This window comes from Rattus rattus, chromosome 14, assembly GCF_011064425.1.
Source record: "Rattus rattus isolate New Zealand chromosome 14, Rrattus_CSIRO_v1, whole genome shotgun sequence".
Lineage (NCBI taxonomy): Eukaryota > Metazoa > Chordata > Mammalia > Rodentia > Muridae > Rattus > Rattus rattus.
Window position 1 is genome coordinate 53,522,657 of NC_046167.1, and position 17,484 is coordinate 53,540,140.

Genomic DNA, 17,484 nt, shown 5'->3' on the forward strand with positions numbered 1-17,484 from the left:
TGGTCATGGTGTCTTTTCACAGCAAAAGAAACCCAAACTAAGACAAGTAGAAATGAAGATGATTTGTTTTGCTCCTCTGTCAGACCGTTGGAAAGGAAAATGCAACTCAGAATTCCTTCGGTAATCCAAAGATTGTTGATGTTTGGTCCAATTTGCTTAGTCATGGATGCGACCATGGTGTCAGAGATATGATGTTAGCATGTTTCAAAACAGGTCCCCAAGTACACTGCCCAAGGGTTTAAGACAGCACCCATTTATGTCAAGAGATGTAAGACTTTCTATTGCCAAAAACAGACATGGATTCTTTTGTTTAAAATCTTTTTAATATTTATTATATGTAAGTACACTGTAGCTGTCTTCAGACACACCAGAAGAAGGCATCAGATCTCATTACAGATGGTTGTGAGCCACCATGTGGTTGCTGGGATTTGAACTCAGGACCTCTAGAAGAGCAGTTAGTGCTCTTAACCACTGAACCATCTTTCCAGCCCCAGACATGAATTCTTAAGGCTTGATTTATGAAAAGTTCTATTTATCAGTGCTGTGAAGCAATCTCATCATAGTTGCTAAGTTAATCAAGGAAAAGGCTCAGAGAAGTATGTGCCATTCAAGTCCTTGGAACTGGAACTCACAGTCTGTCCTTCTTGTGAGGAGTCTTGCCATTGTTGTGGACTTCACAGCTTTGGCTTTCTGGTAACAAAGCTCATGATTGCATTGATGCACTCCTCTGACAGCCACCTTGCTCGTAAAGTAGTGCACTCCTCCTCGTTAACTGCATGGAGCTTTTCTTTCTCATTTTTCCTGATTAACTCTTTGGAAATTCTCATGGACTGATGGAACAAAACCAACAATATATTATCCCAATAGGAAAAGGATTAGTCTACTTTTGTCTTCCACTGTAATAGACTGATCCTGCTAGACTTTACTAAGACAATGTGAAACAGAACACCTTTAATGTGCACAGAGATGACCATAGTATGTGTGGTAGGTCTGTTATTGTACCTTCTAAACAGCCCCATATGAAATCCAAAACTCCTGGTTCCAGGATCACACACGCAGCAGCAAGAATGAAAGAACAATCAGTTGCTAGCTGCCACATACGGAAACGGAACTGCTATAGAGAGAGGCTCCTAAATACAGTCAGACTCCTCACCTCCCCTGAATTCCAAAGTATAAGAGCTGGGTGTCTCCTGCCACCCTCTGGGGTTATCCTCATGAAGGAATTCCTTTTTGCCTTTGTAGCATAGACTGAAATATCTATCTGGTAAGTTCTTTTGGGAAAAAAAATCAAATTCCCAACATAATAGTAATTTTAAACCCCAAATCTAGATGTGCTTTAAGCCAACTAGAGATAAGGTCTTTTTTCTTTAGGATATGCCCTCCTGAGGCACATTTTCCCCTTTGGAAATCGTTTTCCTGGTTCCCCAAAATAAAACCCCAATACTAACGTTTGGCGGGAGCTTCGCATATGTTTTCAGCCTGGTCCAGACTTCTGTCTCAAAAGTGCTTTCAGGGAAAACTTCGGTGACAAGGCCTTGAGCCCAAGCCTCTCTTGCTGTGAGCTTCTTCCCAAAGAGAAGCATCTCAGCTGCCTGCAAGGCAAAGCAAGATGGGACCTTAGCATGACAAAGGCTTGGTTCAACTTTACAACAGCTGAGGGTCTGGAGACACAGATGTCCTCATGGCTCCTGGGTTGCTTGTCTTTTGCAGGAATGGGGAAGTCGATGGCCTCACTGGGTGAGGGTCTGCCTCTTGAAGGGTAGGAGGGCAGCTAATTCTGTTAGGGACTGAATTGAAGCAGCAAGAATGGGAAGTCCAGAGTAGACATACCTGAACTCCAGGAGCTATTAAACATTGAAATGAAGACAAAGGGAGGTGGAGCAGAAGTGTTGCATTCACTGGGTCAACCTTTGGAAGCATTCAAAATTTGGTTCCCTTTGGTAGTCCCAAAGGTTGATCTTTGAATATCTTCATCTGTATAGATACTCAACTTACTTCTGTGTGAATGAAGGGATTCAGGGATGGCTGGGGATGGCTTATATTGCAGTTCTAGAAAAACCAAGGACTATGAGCAAATGTTCTTTCTATAGTTGCACTTTCTCTTCCAAAAACATGAACAAATTCCAAATGCTCTAAGTTTGAAGAGCTGGTTCTGCTCAACTTTTCAAAGCTTAATTGATTAATAACTCAGTCTCTGTGATGGCAGCATGATGAGGTTAAAGAAGTGGATGTGTATACATATGTATACATATACATATATGCATATACATATGCATATCAAATGCATAGGGGGCTGTCACAACAAAATCTAGCAGGCTCTCCTACCATGCTGAGATGGAAACCAATGCCTACTAAGCCCTTCTCTCTGTCCTTCCTCTGCAGTCCTGTCTTAGTGTCTGTTGAGTCACTCCATCCACAGAGGACAGATGGCCAGGTTTGCACAAATACAGAGCTGATCTGAGCAGCCAGAGGGCCACCTTGGGAGTCTCAACACACACAGAAAAGCTGTGACAGGGGGTCACAGTGACTATGACTTCATGTAGTTGTTAAGAGTTGGTAACTTCTGGTCCTTCACATGGCCCCTAAAGAGAAAATGTCACCATGTCCTCTCAGTGAATGATGCTCATCGGCCCTGAAGTGATCACACATGAGGACACTTCCTAATTCCAGGTCTTCAAATAATGGCACACAGCTGTGCAGGCCAAGGTCTCGTGCTCTCAGTCACCAGCTGCCAGACATTGTCCCTGCATTAGGAATTGCAGAGAACGTCCTGACCCTTCCCTTATCTCAGATCGCCCCTTAGCCTGGTTCCTCCTTGTCACAGGACAAGTAGACATCCTAAAAGCTTGCAGGAGGGAAAGAAGACAGAATACAGGTTTGCCTCGGCGACACCTATATTTTAAGTTTTTTCTAAGTTACCTTTGCTGAGCCCATCATCTTCGGAAACGTGTAAGAGGAGCAGGCTTCCGGGCTCTGGCCGAGGTGGCTGAATGGAGTATGAAATGTTGCCTAGTTGGGATGGGGGAAGAAAGAAAAAGCATTTAAAAATTACTATTTGGTTTTAATCTCCCAATTTGCATGTTTGTATTTGAGAGTTGGTAGCCCATTGTGGCCTAGAACTTAACCATCTCATGCCTCACCCTCTTGACTGGAGGCATTACAGTGTACCACTATGTCCAGTTTAGAATTCCTAATCGGTGAGGACATTTAAATTGAAATTACGTGGTATACTGTCCATACCACACACAATTCCCTTGTACTGTGTTATCAACGGACTTTTACAAACATGTAAATTATGTAGCCATTAACGATTTCAATAGAGAAGGAATTTACTACCTTTCTAACCTCTGTGGGCAATCTTTTCCTTGTACCATCCCCATGTACCATCTACCACACTCTGCATCTCTGTCCCTGCTGTTTGTCCGGTTTCTAGAATGTTACACACACACATGGGATCCTACACAACAGACCTCTGCTTCTTGTTCCTATCACTCAAGCTCTACTGCATACCGATATCCTCTTCCTCACTATTGCCGCTCTCACTGTGTGTACGTGTCATCATTCGTTGACCTAGATGCCAGTTAGTGCCCTTACTAACGTTTACAGTGCTGTGGCCATTATCTGTAGGGCCAGTCACAACCATAGGCTTGTTTCATAAAATATAGTTCCCACTGGTCAATATCACCTCAATGAAGCAGAAAAAAATCCCTTTCAGACTTATTCTCTCAAGAAAGTAGTTGTGAATAGAGTTGCTGTGCCATCAACATTTCCCACTGAGGTAGGAGAGCCCCACCTGGTCCATGTCTTTATTCGGCCTCACTAGGAAAAGTTCTCGTAGCCTAATCACGTCACTACATGCATAGTGGTGCCGCATGGTTTTAGTTTATATATCCTTCATGATTAATGATGCCTTTGTATACTAAACAGCCACAGGTACAGCATCTTGGTGAAGTAACTGCTCACATGTTTCCCACTATTTTTAAAGTTAAATTTTTTTGTCTTTTTGTTTTTGTACTGCAAAAAGTTCCTTATGAACACAGGTTACAATGAAGGATCATGGGAAGGATTTTTACTGGTCTGTGGCTTATCTTTCCCTTTCAATAAAAACACTTTTGAGCCAGATGGTGGTGGCATACTTCTTTAATCCCAGCACTACAGAGGTAGAGGCAAGCCAAGCTCTGTGAGTTTGAGGCCAGCTTGGTCTACAGTGTGAGTTCTAGGACTACACAGAGAAACTCTGTCTTGAAAAACAAAAGAAACAACAAAAATGTTTGGATAGAGTCTTGCTGTGTAGCACAGGCTGGTCTCAGCCTTAGAACAGCTCTTTTGACTCAGCCTTCCAGAAGAATGCTGGGATTATAGGCCTGAGCTGCCATTCCCAGCTGGCCTTTTGGAGGGAGGGATGAGGAAGGGTATGGGAGAGGATCTCATGTCGTCCAGGCTGGCCTTCGACTTGCTATGTGACCTTGAATGCTTGATGGTCTAGTCCCTCTTCTTCCCAAATACAGGATTAGACCTATGTACCATTACACCCAGCCTCTCTTTGCATTACAAAGTCTCACTTACTTATTTATATGTGTATGTGTGCATGGGAGCACATGCATGTACATGCATATAGGAAGCCAGGGGTCAATCTGTTGGAGTGGTTTTTCTCTTTCTGCCATGTGTATCCTAGGAATTGAATGTGGGCCACTGTGCTGGCTAGTTTTATGTCAACTTGATACAATCTGGAGGTTCCTCAGGAGATAGAACTGTATTTGAAAAGTGCTCTCATAAGATTAGCCTGTAGGGTAATCTTTTGATTAATGTTTGATGTGGCAGGCCTCATCCCATGGAGAGTGGTGCCATCTCTTGGCTGATGGCATTGGGTAGTATAAGAAAGCAGGCTGAGCAAGCCATGAGGAGCAATCCAGTAAGCAGCACTCCTCCATGGTCTCTGCATCAGCTCCTGCCTCCAGGTTCCAGCCCTCTCCTGACTTCCTCCAGTGATGGACCATAATGTGAAGTGTAAGCTACTGAAAAACCCTTTCCTCCCCACCTTGCTTTTGGCATGGTGTTTCATCACAACAATAGAAACTATAAGACGGTTTTTATGCTTACAGCAAGTACTTTCACTGGCCTAGCTATCTAGCGTGGCCCCTAGAGGGCAGGCTATTTTTAATGCTCTTTCAGAGTTTAAAGAGCCACTATTTCCTGTGTGCTATTTCTCCTCACTGCCCATTTTTACACTGGTCCTTAATCTATTGCTTTATGGATATACTTTAATAATATTTTGGAATGACCAGCTTTTATTGGGATAGTTAAAAAATTGTTTTCTCAACCTTCCATTTGTCCTGATTTTGCCCTAGTGGTCTCCTGCCTTCTTCAGATCCATAGCCAGTTTCAGTATTGGGATTGAGATGACAAGCACATTTAGTCAGACTCATGCCGTCTTCCTGCCTCAATTTTCTAAGTGCTAGGATTACAGGTGTAAGCCAACACAACAATCTGTTTTTATGTGTTAGATGAATAAAAATATTTTTGAAAGAGAATCACTGATAGAAGTAGACAAATGCTTAGATTTAATTTCCAATAGTAAGACATGGTTTTTATTTTAATGCATATTTGTGAGAACATATAAAGTATGCAGCGTACAAATGAAAATATAAAATACTCATTAGTATCACTTTTCTTTTCACCCCAGAGCCCTTGGTCAATAAAATGTACTCTGCCAGGCATGGTGGCACATGCCTTTAATCTAGGCATTCAGAAGGAAGAGGTAGGTGGATCTCTGTGAGTTTGAGGTCAGCTTGGTCTACAAAGCTAGTTCTAACACAGCCAGGACCATTATACAGAGTAACTCTGTATTGGGGAAAAAAAAAATATATATATATATATATATATATATATATATATATATTATACATACACATACACATCCCATAACTTCAAGAATATACTCAGAAAACTAAGAAGGTCAGCCATAGCTAACAGGTACAGATGAACTTGACAATGAGTAGTTACTGCAATTCTTATTTGCAGAGATAGAATGGTGGCTGCCGTTAAGGGCGGAGACTCTAACAACAGACTGGTTAAAGGCTGTAGGATAGTTCCTTACCCTTCCCGTGACAGGTTCCTCTACCTGTAAACCTAGTAGGACCTCATAGGGCTGCTGTGTATTGTATAAAATGTGCAATGTGTAATGTGTATTAACAGAGTATCCACACACGGTGAGCATGTAAACACTTATTTGAGCACATTTAAAACTCACACAGAAGCAGTGCATTTGCTGACAGAGAACCTACTAGCATGTTTAGCCCTAGCTGTATTTAAGACCAGTATCTATCACAGACAGACGGCATGGTGACGGGTACCTTAATAGGGTTGGATGTGAGCCCCTTGTTCACTACAGTGTTTGTTTATGAGCTCAGTTAAAGCCTACAGAATCTCTTCAGTGGTTGGCCAGGAACCTTTACCACCTCCTAAGGAGAAGGCTCCAGAAAAACCTGATGGCTACCATCCTATATACTATTCCGGCATCAGTGTTCTAGGTTTGGGTGCGAGACAACTGTCATCACATCTATGTTTACTACGATAACACAACTTTGAAAGAGCCTCTGGTTTCAGCAGTCATGACCAGTGAGATTTAAGTTATGGAGAGCAAATGCTAGCACTGGTTTACATCTGAATGATGAAATGAGTAATTTTTCTCCAATTAGTTTTATGATGCATATTTGAGGTAGGTAATACATTAGTATGATATGTATATACACACACGTACATAAGACTGCTGCTTCAGTGAAACCAATAGTCATAAAGGTCCCATCCAGGTAAAGGTATAATCTAGTCAATTGCCAAAGTTCTTAGATACATTTCAGTATATATAATGACACTGTACATTAGATGTTACAGCAGTACATATCTGCTACTGTGTATCCTTTGAACAATATCGCCAAGATCCTCCCACCCCACCCCATCCATCATCCTAAGACTGATTTTTTAAAAATGGTTTTGGGAATCCAATACAGAGCCTTTTGTACTGAATAACAACCCCTTTATACCCGTTTTTTTGTTTTTTTTTTTTTTAACTTAAATCTTTCCTTTGTATTTTGTATATGTTTAGAAATTTTATTTTTGGCCACCACAGAGAAATATTATGATAAGAATCAAAATAAAATACAAGTACAAGTGGTGTGTGGTGGTAAACACCATTAATGGTAGCAATTAGGAGGCAGAAGCAAGGGTATCTCTGTGAGTTCAAAGCCTTATCTATCTACATAGTGAGTTCTAGGCCAGCTGGTTTGACAGGCTGAGACACATCCACACTCACACTCACACTCACACTCACAGGAGCAAACACGATTCTGAGCTGTGCTGTGGTCTCAGGAGTGCTTGGGGTTTTAGTTTTCTTGTCTGTAGCAGAGGGAGAGTAGTGGAAGACCACAGTCCCATCTCATTTCAAAACCTGAATACTAGGCTTTGTGAACTAGGAAGAGAGATTAAGCAACCTGAACAGAAGTTAGTCCCTCTACTGAAAGCTTTCAATCATCTCCTGAGCATTTGGGGGTAATATTAAAAATAAAAATTGAATAAATAGTAAACTCTGATTAAAATATAGAACCATCAGAGTTGGGGCAATGCTCACTGGTATTTAGAAAAATTAACAATCAAGGAAAACACTGTCAAGTTAGACTAATTAAACTACTGCATCCACCACTGTCTAAACTAACCCACTGCACTGCACCCACCACTGTCTAAAAACCACGGCACCCACCCCACTGTCTAAACCACTGCACCCACCACTGTCTAAACCACGGCACCCACCACTGTCTAAACTCGGCACCCACCACTGTCTCGCTCTGCTTTCTGTTGCTGTGGACAAACACTGACCAAAAGCAACAGAGAGAGAGGGTTTATTTGGGTTACAGCTTACAGTCCATCACTGAGGGAAGCCACAGCAGGAACACAAGCAGAAGCAGAGGCGGGAAGCAGGGAGGAACAGTGCTTACTGGTCTGCTCAGCCTGCTTTCTTATACAACCCAGGACCACTTGGCCAGTGATGGCTTGGCCCATAGTGGGCTGGGCCCTCCCACATCAATCATTTACCAAGGAAATGCCCCCACAAACATGCCCATGGACCAATCTGAAGAAGGAAAAACTTCCTCAATTGAGGTTCCCTCTTAACAAGTAACTCTAGTTTGTGTCAAGTTGACAAAAAACCAACTAACCAGCACAACCGTTAGTCCCCTGTAATATACTTAGTGAGAGCCACAGTCAGGACACTGATTGACCTATGTCTGTGGAAGGAGACTTACCCTGTCTGATGCATAGACAGCATCAAATAGTCCCAGAAGGGTGACAGAGATTCCCACAGCTGGGCCATTTACTACTGCAACCAGAGGCTTGGGAAAGTCTATAAAAGTGTTTACAAATTCCCTAAAGAAATAGAAATAGAAAATCATTAAACATACCAAAGTGGTACCACTAACTATAGAAATGTATAGATGTGATATCACTGTATAGAGCCGCCTCTCCAGATTGGTTGAGGATCCCTATAAACTGCACCTAAGGGAATATCAGGCCATGACTCCACGCTCTGGGCTGTGAGTTCAGGACTGTGGTCCAGCTGTGACCAAGGGGGTCAGGTAGGATGACTGAGTGCATGACCCCACCTTCCAGCACAGGGAGACCGAGAGACTCAGAGGACAGGGAGGCTGAAGCCTCAGGCCTCCTTCAACAACTTCCAAGACCACTCCCAGTGTGCTGCCAGCGTTCACTGGCATTGTCTGCTCACACCACCCATGCTCGAGAACTCACACTCCCGCTGCTCTTTCTCACTTTCCAGTTAATCCCATGGAGAGGGCAGGATGAAGAGAGGAAGCTGATGGGGAATCACAATGCAGTGTGCCAGCATAGATGAGTGGGCATTGTACTGATGTGTCAAGAGTGAGCTCTTTTTGGGAGGCTGAGAAGATGACTCATCATTTACAACACCTGTCAATCAAGTAGGAGGACTGGAGTGAAGTTTGGAGCCCAATAAACTGGGTGGGTGTGGAGGCCTGCTTGTCCTTCTGGCCTCAGAAGGTGGAGATGGAAACCTCGAGCAAGCCAGCTAGCAAGACATGGAGGGAGAGCTGTGGCTTTGAGAGGTCTTGCTTCAGTGAGTCAAGTGAAAGTGTGTGTTGTCTAGACTTATGTCAGCTTGACAGAAGCTAGTCATTTGGAAGAAAGACTGTCAGATGAGAAAACACTTCCATAATATTGAGCTATAGGCAAGTCTGCAAAGTGTTTTCTTAATTAGTGATTGATGTGGGAGGTCCAGCCCATTGTGGGTGGTACCACCCCTGGGCTGGTGGTCCCAGATGCTATAAGGAAGAAAGCTAAGCAAGCCAAGAGGGAGCAAGCTAATAAGCAAGCAGCATTCCTCCATTGTCTCTGGATTGGTTCCAGGTTCCTGAGCTTGTTTCCTCTGATGATGAACTGTGATATGGAAATGTAAGAGGAATAGACTGTTCCCTCCCCTAAGTGGTTTTTGTTTTTGTTTTCTTTTCCTTTTTCTCTCCCCACCCCCACACTTTTTTTTTTTTTTTTTTTTTTTTTTTTTTGGTCTTAGGGAAAAACAATGAAGATTTCTGACATCAATCTCAGACTCCACATGTGCATACATCTACACACATGCATGCATACACACCACAGACAGACACACAAAAGTAGGGGGAAAGGATTAACTCTGGAGGATCAAACAAGTGTCAGTCTTACCTCAGTACTTCAGCACCCTTGTTAGCCGCCTCCTCCATCCCCCCAGAGGCGCTAGTGAAGTTAGTCAGGTCATTCCCACTGCAGTAGTAGTCACCAGCTCCTGGGAACAGTACAGTCAACATTTTACTAAACACACACCTTCAGTGGAAGGCACGATTCCCTCATGTAGCTACTCATCCTACAGCTGTTGTGTATCTGCTGTGTGCAGGGCTCTGGGCCACCCACTAGAAGCACACTGGTGAATCTCATTAACACACCAGGGACTAGCAAGATGTGGGTGTTAAAGAACATAAGTAACTGGACATGGTGTGACTACATACAGCATGGCAGATGATTCCATGCCATGGGACTGGTCTTTCGGGGTGTTTAGGGCAGCTCAGAATATTCCAGATGTTCTTCCTAGCCTGTCATCCCAGCTGCCCCAAGGAAGTTACTTTCTGACTTTGTGGACAGAGCCGACTTCTGTCAATACTATAGGACTTATGCAACTGATGTGAACAATGTGCACTCTGTATTTCACTGACCTCGATAGCCATGCTTTAAAGGCCATGGGTCAAGCATCTGTTTCTTTTCACTGCTGAGCAGATGCACAGGTAGTAAGAAGTCCATCTGTTTTAGACAGATGAGTTGTTTGCTGCTGTTGTTCTTGTGAATCGCACCGTGAGCTTTCCTTTCTCAGGTTTGGGCTTATGTTTTACCAGACAGAGTAATTATAGAAGATTGGTTACACTATGTCCATGGTAACATGGTACATTTATGAGTCAAACCACTGAAGTGCTGGAAAAGGCCTTCGAGCAATAGCATTCATGTCTCCACCTAGTACGAGATGCCCTAAAATAGAAATTGAGTAAGTGTGGCGGTGGTCTTACCTGTGAAAACGGTGATGACTGTGTCATCCGTGCTGGCATTCTTAAGCGCGAGTATAATATCCTGATACATCTATGTGAATGCAGAGATAGGAAGAAGAACAAGAAAAATGAGATCATCACCTAGCGTGCTAAGCCACTCATCAGTCTGCAACCCTTCCTCAACACAGTGCCAAACAGAGGAACTGGCCTTCTACTTCAGACAGCCACCTCTCCGCATCCCTGTAAATGGCACCTAATGGAATACCAGGCTATTTGCCTCATGTCTGTTTGTGTGCACTGTGTTGTGCCCGGTGCTTCTGGAGATCAGAAGTGGGTGGCAGATCCCCTAAAACTGAAGGTTCAGAAGATTGTAAACCACGGTGCGGGTGCCGGGACACAAAGTCAAGTCCTCTGTAAGAGCAGCGAGTGCTCTTAAGGACAGACCCATCTCTGAAGACCTAGGAATTCTATTTTGACGGCCAAAACAGAGGCTGCCTGAGAAGATTTTCATTCCCCTGACAATTCCTGGGCGCACAGGTGCTGTGGCAGAAGTACCAAATAACCACTTTGTCCAAAACTGAACAGAAGAGACCCAGTCCTTTCCCTCTGTGGCTGAACAGTTAATGTGTTCCAGCAGGGATGGGTAAGGCAAGGGCATGGCCAGCACACGGCTTGCTAGAACTCTTGAGGTTGCCTCCAGCAAGTGAGAGGGAAGGTGGCTGGGAAAACTGTCCCTGAAACAGCATCTCAGCTGTGGCTTCAGGAAAGGGTAAGTGCCCTGGGCAGTCTGGGAAGTGACAACTAATGCCAGAGGCAGGACTCCTGAGACACTGTGAGGGCACAAGGGCACTGTCCGCTGAATGTTCTGAAAATCCTGCCATAGTTTTAGTATGTTTTCAATATTGGAATAGGTTTTACTTTAGTAAAATTCAATGTGGGGAAGAGTGATGAGGAGGGTGGATATTTATAAAGATACTGGAAAAGTAAAAGTATGTAAAATGGTGACTGTTTCCCTCAAGGCAGGGGATGGGAAAGAATTCCTGAGAATCACTGTAAAGGAGACAACAGCAGCCAAGACACAAACTGGCTAGAACCAGGGCCAGGAAAGAGATGGATCAATTTAGATTCTCCTGCTTACCAGCTGTAAGAACTTGCCAAGTTACTTCTTAACCTGCTGAACTATTTTGCTAACTAATGGTGTTAGGGTTCTCTGTTCTGGATGTCCTGACTCTTGTTGCTACAGCTTGTAGCTGTAAGAACCCTCCTTACCCAGAAGTGACTCTGAGGAAATACACAATGTTCTCAGAATTAAACGCTGTATCAATTAGAAGGCACAGGAGCAAATTTACAAGGTTCTTAAAGTTTCGATTTAGCATGTTGTCCTACACTGCAGATGGCAGCCTTGACCCATGTTCACCTCCCAGCATATGTTAAACTCCCTGAAATATCAAGAACGAGGGGCTCAAGTGATTAACTTATTATCATCATTCAAGGGGAAATTTAAAATCGCCCTTCAAAGCCGCTCATTCAAACAGGGCAATTATTGCTCGTCTGACAACAGAATGTCTGTCTACTTCCTTCCCCTTATATGAAATAAGGATCCACCAGCATGGGAAAGACTTGGGATTTATGCTCCCCTTAAGCGGCCTCAGTGCATCCCCTAGTAATGCCCTTTCCCTGAGACTGATTTAACCGACTCCTGCTTCCATTCACAGCAAAGCTTCATTGACTACTGTATATGTAGAGCCTGCCAGAAATATACACATCCTAAACAAGGCCCAGCTCTGATGAGTGAAGCATGAAGCCAATCATGCCAATCTTCTGCAAACAAACCAAACAAACACAAACAACAACAACAACAAAACAACAATGCCTAAAGTTTAAATGAGAGAAATAGAAGCAAAAGGTGTCCAGTTCCTGGGCAAGAGCATCACCTGGAAGGTTATGGCGTTCTTTTTGGAGGGCCGATTGAACGTGATCTTTGTGATGCCACCTTCAGACGTTACCAGGATGCCCTTGGACTCCTGGGCTTTCCCATCAGCTCCACCCTTTCCCTGGCTCGAGGCTTCAGATGAGGAACTCAAACTGGATACGAGGTCCACATAGTTCTGCCTGGCAGTTTCCTGAGGAGTGGGTGACAAAGACCTTCAGTCTTCAAAACAAGCAATTTGAGAAGTGTACTATGCTAATAGAAACAGCTATGCAGCCAAGAGGAGGGGCTTTGATTTGACAGAGGAACATAACGACTTCGGTAGCAGTGGGAGAAGTGATCCATATGTGTAATTCTAGCCACTGGGAGGCTCAGGCAGGAGGATTGAGTTCAAGGCCAAATTTAGGGTACAACAGTGAAGGGGGAAAAAAATCAAAAAATTTGAAACGCTCATTGATAACAGATTTGCTGGAAAAAATAAAAAGCCTTTGGTGACTTCAAGTTAATAATAATAGTCTAGTTAATCCCAGGAAACAAACTTACCTTTGGTAGGCTGCCCAGAGCATTCCATGCATCCCACTTGGCTTTATTGACAAAGTCAAACACACCTGGTTTAGGCATAGTGCAGGGTCCTTCTGTGGCCTGTGGAGAGCACAGCGGGGATTAATATTCAGAGAAAGTTTTCGAGAAAGTGGTTCTAAAACCCTAAGAGTTTGTCAGTTTTCACAGGGAGTGAAAATACGGAGTCAGTCATCAAAAGTTACAGAACATTTGGAAGTCTGCACTGTGTTCCAAAGCCCCATTGGTAGGTGTGGTAAGCACCTGCTAACTGCTCAAGGGGGCGTGCTTCAGGTAGTGATGCAGCATTACAGTTCCTAGTCCTCAGGAAGTTCATCTGAGGGTCATGTCAGGAAATAAAAAGAAAACTTTTAATTCTTTTAGTGGGTAGGTAGAGTAGGTATCCTGAGTTGAATAAAGTACCCCACTTGGCTACTTTTCTGAAGGGATTTTAAACAATGTAAAATTTCTCAGTTGTAATAGAGTTAGTTACCAGGGGACAGAGGAGGCTTTGAAGCTCACAGGTGGAGGCTCTGACCTCACACAGATAAAGTCACCATATGGAGACAGCCATCTGGGACGTTATAGGAAACCACATTCACAGAGGGCTGCTCTTCTCTCTGCTATGGGGAGCCTAAGGACCTGCCAGAGGCTTCACATAGTGGCTTCCATTTGTTTCTTGTCCTTGCCTTTCTCCACCCTAACTGTTGACTGCTGCTAGCTCCTGACAAACTGTTTCTAAGATCACCTCAGTTCAAATCCACTAGAAAGACTGGAGGGACCCTGCAAGCTGTGGTTTTCATAGCCATAGTTCCTCCCAGGGAAAGGAAAGAGAGTTAAATAAGCCCAAGGCAAAAGCTCACAGGATAGAGTTCAGAGGAGAAGCCAGTGTGGCATTACTATTGGCCTCTCTCCAGGAGTCAGGGACATATGACAATAGGTGGAGTACTGCCAAAGAAGAAACGCTCTGCAACTTCTGTGTCTAGTCTCTGCCAGAGCCCTAACCCACAGGTGAACCTGCTTATCCCAAGATCACACTGTACCCTAAATCCTCTGCTAGACTCTCCAGGCGTGAAAGATAGTTCTCAGAGCTAGAGAATACCTCCTAGTATCTTAGGGCCAAGTCTTTTTGGACAAGTAAAATTCTTGAAGGTGCACATTTTCTTAGGGTGTGCATTACTTTGATAAATCACCATGACGAGAAGAAACTTTGGGAGGACAGGGTTTATGTTAGCTCACAGCACTCGGGCCACATTCCATCAGTCATAAAAGTCAGGGCAGACAATGAAGACAGAAACCTGGAGACAGGAACTGAAGCAGAAGCTGGTGGTGGCAGAGGGTGAGCTTCCTGGATTGCTCAGCCTGCTCTCTCATACATTCTGCACCAATCATTAATCAAGACAATGTTCAACAGACCTGCAGACATGTCAGTCTCATGGAGGCACTCTCTTAATCCATGAGCCCCTCCTCTTCCCAGATGAGTCTAGCTTATGCCAAGTTAACGAAACAAAGCAAAACAACCAGGACACCCACGATAAAGAGACACACTCATCACCAGGCAGAAATGATAGAAACAGTAAATGATAACAAAGAAGTCCAGGCTGGCAGACATCTGAGTGAAGTCTTTGCCATTATAACCTTTAGTTCCTCAAAGGTTATAGAAATTTTCAGACCTCCACATACATATGAATTATGGTAGCCAATTAATCAGTTGAGCAGTTATTAAATTTTACCTTATATCTTCACTGATTATAGTTTTTAATTTAATTAATTTCAAACATCCCAAAAAGCATACTATTTCATCCTTAAATACTTACTATTTCTCTGAAACACCAACATTTTATTATATAATCAATCATCGCACCATTTAACAATAACCAGGACACTGGTGCGTAATGGTAAAACTTGGTCCATATTCAAGTTTTCCCAACTGCCCCAGTGAATTACTCTCCTCGGGAAGGACTCAAGCAGGCTCCAAACATGTGGATGTAAATGTGATATTTTCCAAATCTCTTTATTCTGGAGAGAAGCAGAGGAGGCTACTCTGTGCTTTAATTGCACATCAAGGTCTAATATAAAAACAAAACAAAACAAAGCCTGCATACATATATGCCAAAGGGGAATCAGCCATGCAACCCACACCTTAGAAACCGTTCAAGCTGCGTATTAGAAACATGTCAACTACAGGAATCACTTGCTCAAAACGCGTTTAAGTTCCAACAGAGCTCAGGCTGTTACCTGCTTATACAGCGCATACAGTCTCAGCTTCACTTCATTTCCTGGGTCTTTCTTCAAGAGTTTCACCTGGTTCATTGCATTTTCGAAGTCCTGCTGAGTGGCTCTCATGGCTGGTCTGCCTAGGTGCAGTTTAGTCACTGGTAATCTGAGGACCTGCAGGAGACTTCAAACAGTGGTTGTTATTTCTTCCTGGCCCTCCATTTCTGCAGCAACAGGATTACTGATTGGTTCCAAGTCATACTGCTCAGAACGGCGTGCATCTGCACTATTTTCCCTAAAGTAAGCAACCGACTCCCCACACACTGTAGTGCACACTTACTCAAATGGAGCATAAGTTTTGCCTTTTGAGAAAGTCTCTCAAGCCGCTGATTTTACCGCATGCATGCGGTTTCCAACCTTTGCTCCATAGTTCTTTGAATTGTTACATGTGGGTCACTCTCTCCAGCCACTTCTCTTAACAAAGTGAACTTACTGCTTGAAACCTCACACTGGTGATAACGGATTGCGAGCCAGCAGCGCTCAGAGCTAACTAGCAATATTGGACAAAGTGTCACCTTAGCCAAGGCACTGTGTGCCCTAGGAAGTTCCGGGATGGGCCTGGAGGCCTGGGTGCCCCAGGGACCGACGGAGGCGACCGGAGCGCGTCCATCCTTACCCTTTGGGACTCAGCAGAAGAAGAACCTTCGAGGTCACTCTTTAGAGCTCTCTCGCTGGGAAATCGCCAAAGGAATATCCTGCTGTCCCTCAGCCAGGCCAGACAGACGACAAAGCGGGCGGCTCCGTGGGCGGGCGACAAACCTCGCTGGCGACTTTGGGAGGGACAGTCGAGGCTGCAAGCTTACCTCGGACACCAGCACCGCGCCCGACTCCAGGTCACTGCCGCCATAGCTGGAAGCTGAGGTCAAACTGAGCTCGGAGGCTTAGGCCCAGCTGAAACTGTGAGGGGGCGGAGCCAGAGGTGCGCTCCGGGCGTGGGCGGAGCCCGGGGCTGAGGGCGGAGCCAGGATGTGAGCTCCGGCCGTGAGCGGACCCTGGGACAAATAGGCGGGCCGAGCAGTCCTTGGAAGAGAGCCTGGGGCAGGGGTGTGACTGGCAGCTCCTTCCGAGTTGAGAATGGGCGGGTTTCGAGGAGGAGCCTAGTATGCCTGGTCCGGGTCCAACTGTGTACATAGGTGACTGGAGTAAGATCTGGCGCAGGAGGGTCAGGGTACGGAGGCGGATCACTGTGCTCTGGGAATTTTAATCGGAGAGTCTAAACATATTCATTTAGAAACCGGACCATTTCCAGAATGATCAGTTAGGAGCACGTTCCTGAGTACGCTCAGTTGAAGGTCATGGAACATATGTTTAAAAGATTAAATGGACAAGACTGTTCCTGGATATGCTTATCTTGCACAATAAAATTTAAGCTGAACATGAAATTGTAATAAGTAGCACTAATGTAGGCGTTTGCCCTGAAGGTGATTCTCTTGCTTAGCAGAGGCCACATCCTATAAACAGTGTCTGGCTGAAGATTGGGCTGGGGAAAGGAAAGGGAACCACTCTGAGTAGGGTGTTTGAGCTTGAGGATCACTGTGCCCACGTTAAGGAGTTTGGATTCTGTGCTAAGAGTACTAGAGAGCCCCGGAAGAGCTACTTGGTGGGGCTAGAGAGTTGACTAGGCTGTTTGAGCATACTTGAGGCTCTTGGGGTTTGGTGTCTCTTAATCTGCAGGGTGGGCCATAACCATTCATAATTCCAGTTCCAGGGGAACAGATCCATCTTATGACCTAAGCAGTCATCCGACACAGAGATGATGTGCGTAATACAGGTATGCAAAACCAATTACATAAAGAAAGTTAAATAACTAGACAAAGTAAAATTAAAATTTAGAAAAATTACATTTTTAAAACGGACCAATGGGCATACTTTTGAACTACTTTACAGCGCAGTCAAAGATACCCAGCACATCCCTTGAGAGTTTCCTTTCTGTACTAGAGTAAGAATGGCAGAATCCTCCTCAAGGCCTCCCCAGAGTTCTAATCTCCACTCTGTTGGAGGACCGGGTCTCCCGGTTCTTATGAAGACCTTGGAGAAGGAGGTGTGCGGGTCAGTTATGTCCTACCTTAGAGGCTCGTTTGCAGGGGACCAGTGCTGTCTAAGGAAGGATTTGATACAGACTCCCAGGCCTGG

At 44.4% G+C, this 17,484-nt stretch overlaps 1 protein-coding gene across 1 annotated transcript; it reads right to left on the reverse strand.

Moving 5' to 3' along the window:
- Positions 1–301: 301 nt before the first annotated feature.
- LOC116883434 (enoyl-CoA delta isomerase 2, mitochondrial) lies at positions 302–16,285 on the reverse strand. The gene is made up of 10 exons (XM_032884573.1): positions 16,155–16,285; positions 15,313–15,475; positions 13,060–13,158; positions 12,521–12,709; positions 10,608–10,677; positions 9,739–9,838; positions 8,295–8,415; positions 2,920–3,009; positions 1,449–1,592; positions 302–830 (listed from the first exon to the last, which is right to left on the reverse strand). The coding sequence occupies exons 1-10, from the start codon at positions 16,196–16,198 to the stop codon at positions 675–677; spliced, it is 1,176 nt and encodes a 391-aa protein (XP_032740464.1). The 5' UTR covers positions 16,199–16,285; the 3' UTR covers positions 302–674.
- Positions 16,286–17,484: the final 1,199 nt, after the last annotated feature.

Excerpts from the sequence above, each read along its gene's own strand:
- LOC116883434 (XM_032884573.1), bottom strand. The coding sequence starts at position 16,198 with ATGGCGGCAGTGACCTGGAGTCGGGCGCGGTGCTGGTGTCCGAG. Across the intron at positions 15,476-16,154 it reads GCGCGGTGCTGGTGTCCGAG|TCTCCTGCAGGTCCTCAGAT; the intron begins GTAAGCTTGCAG and ends CACTGTTTGAAG. Across the intron at positions 831-1,448 it reads ATGCGAAGCTCCCGCCAAAC|TCCATGAGAATTTCCAAAGA; the intron begins GTTAGTATTGGG and ends TTGTTCCATCAG.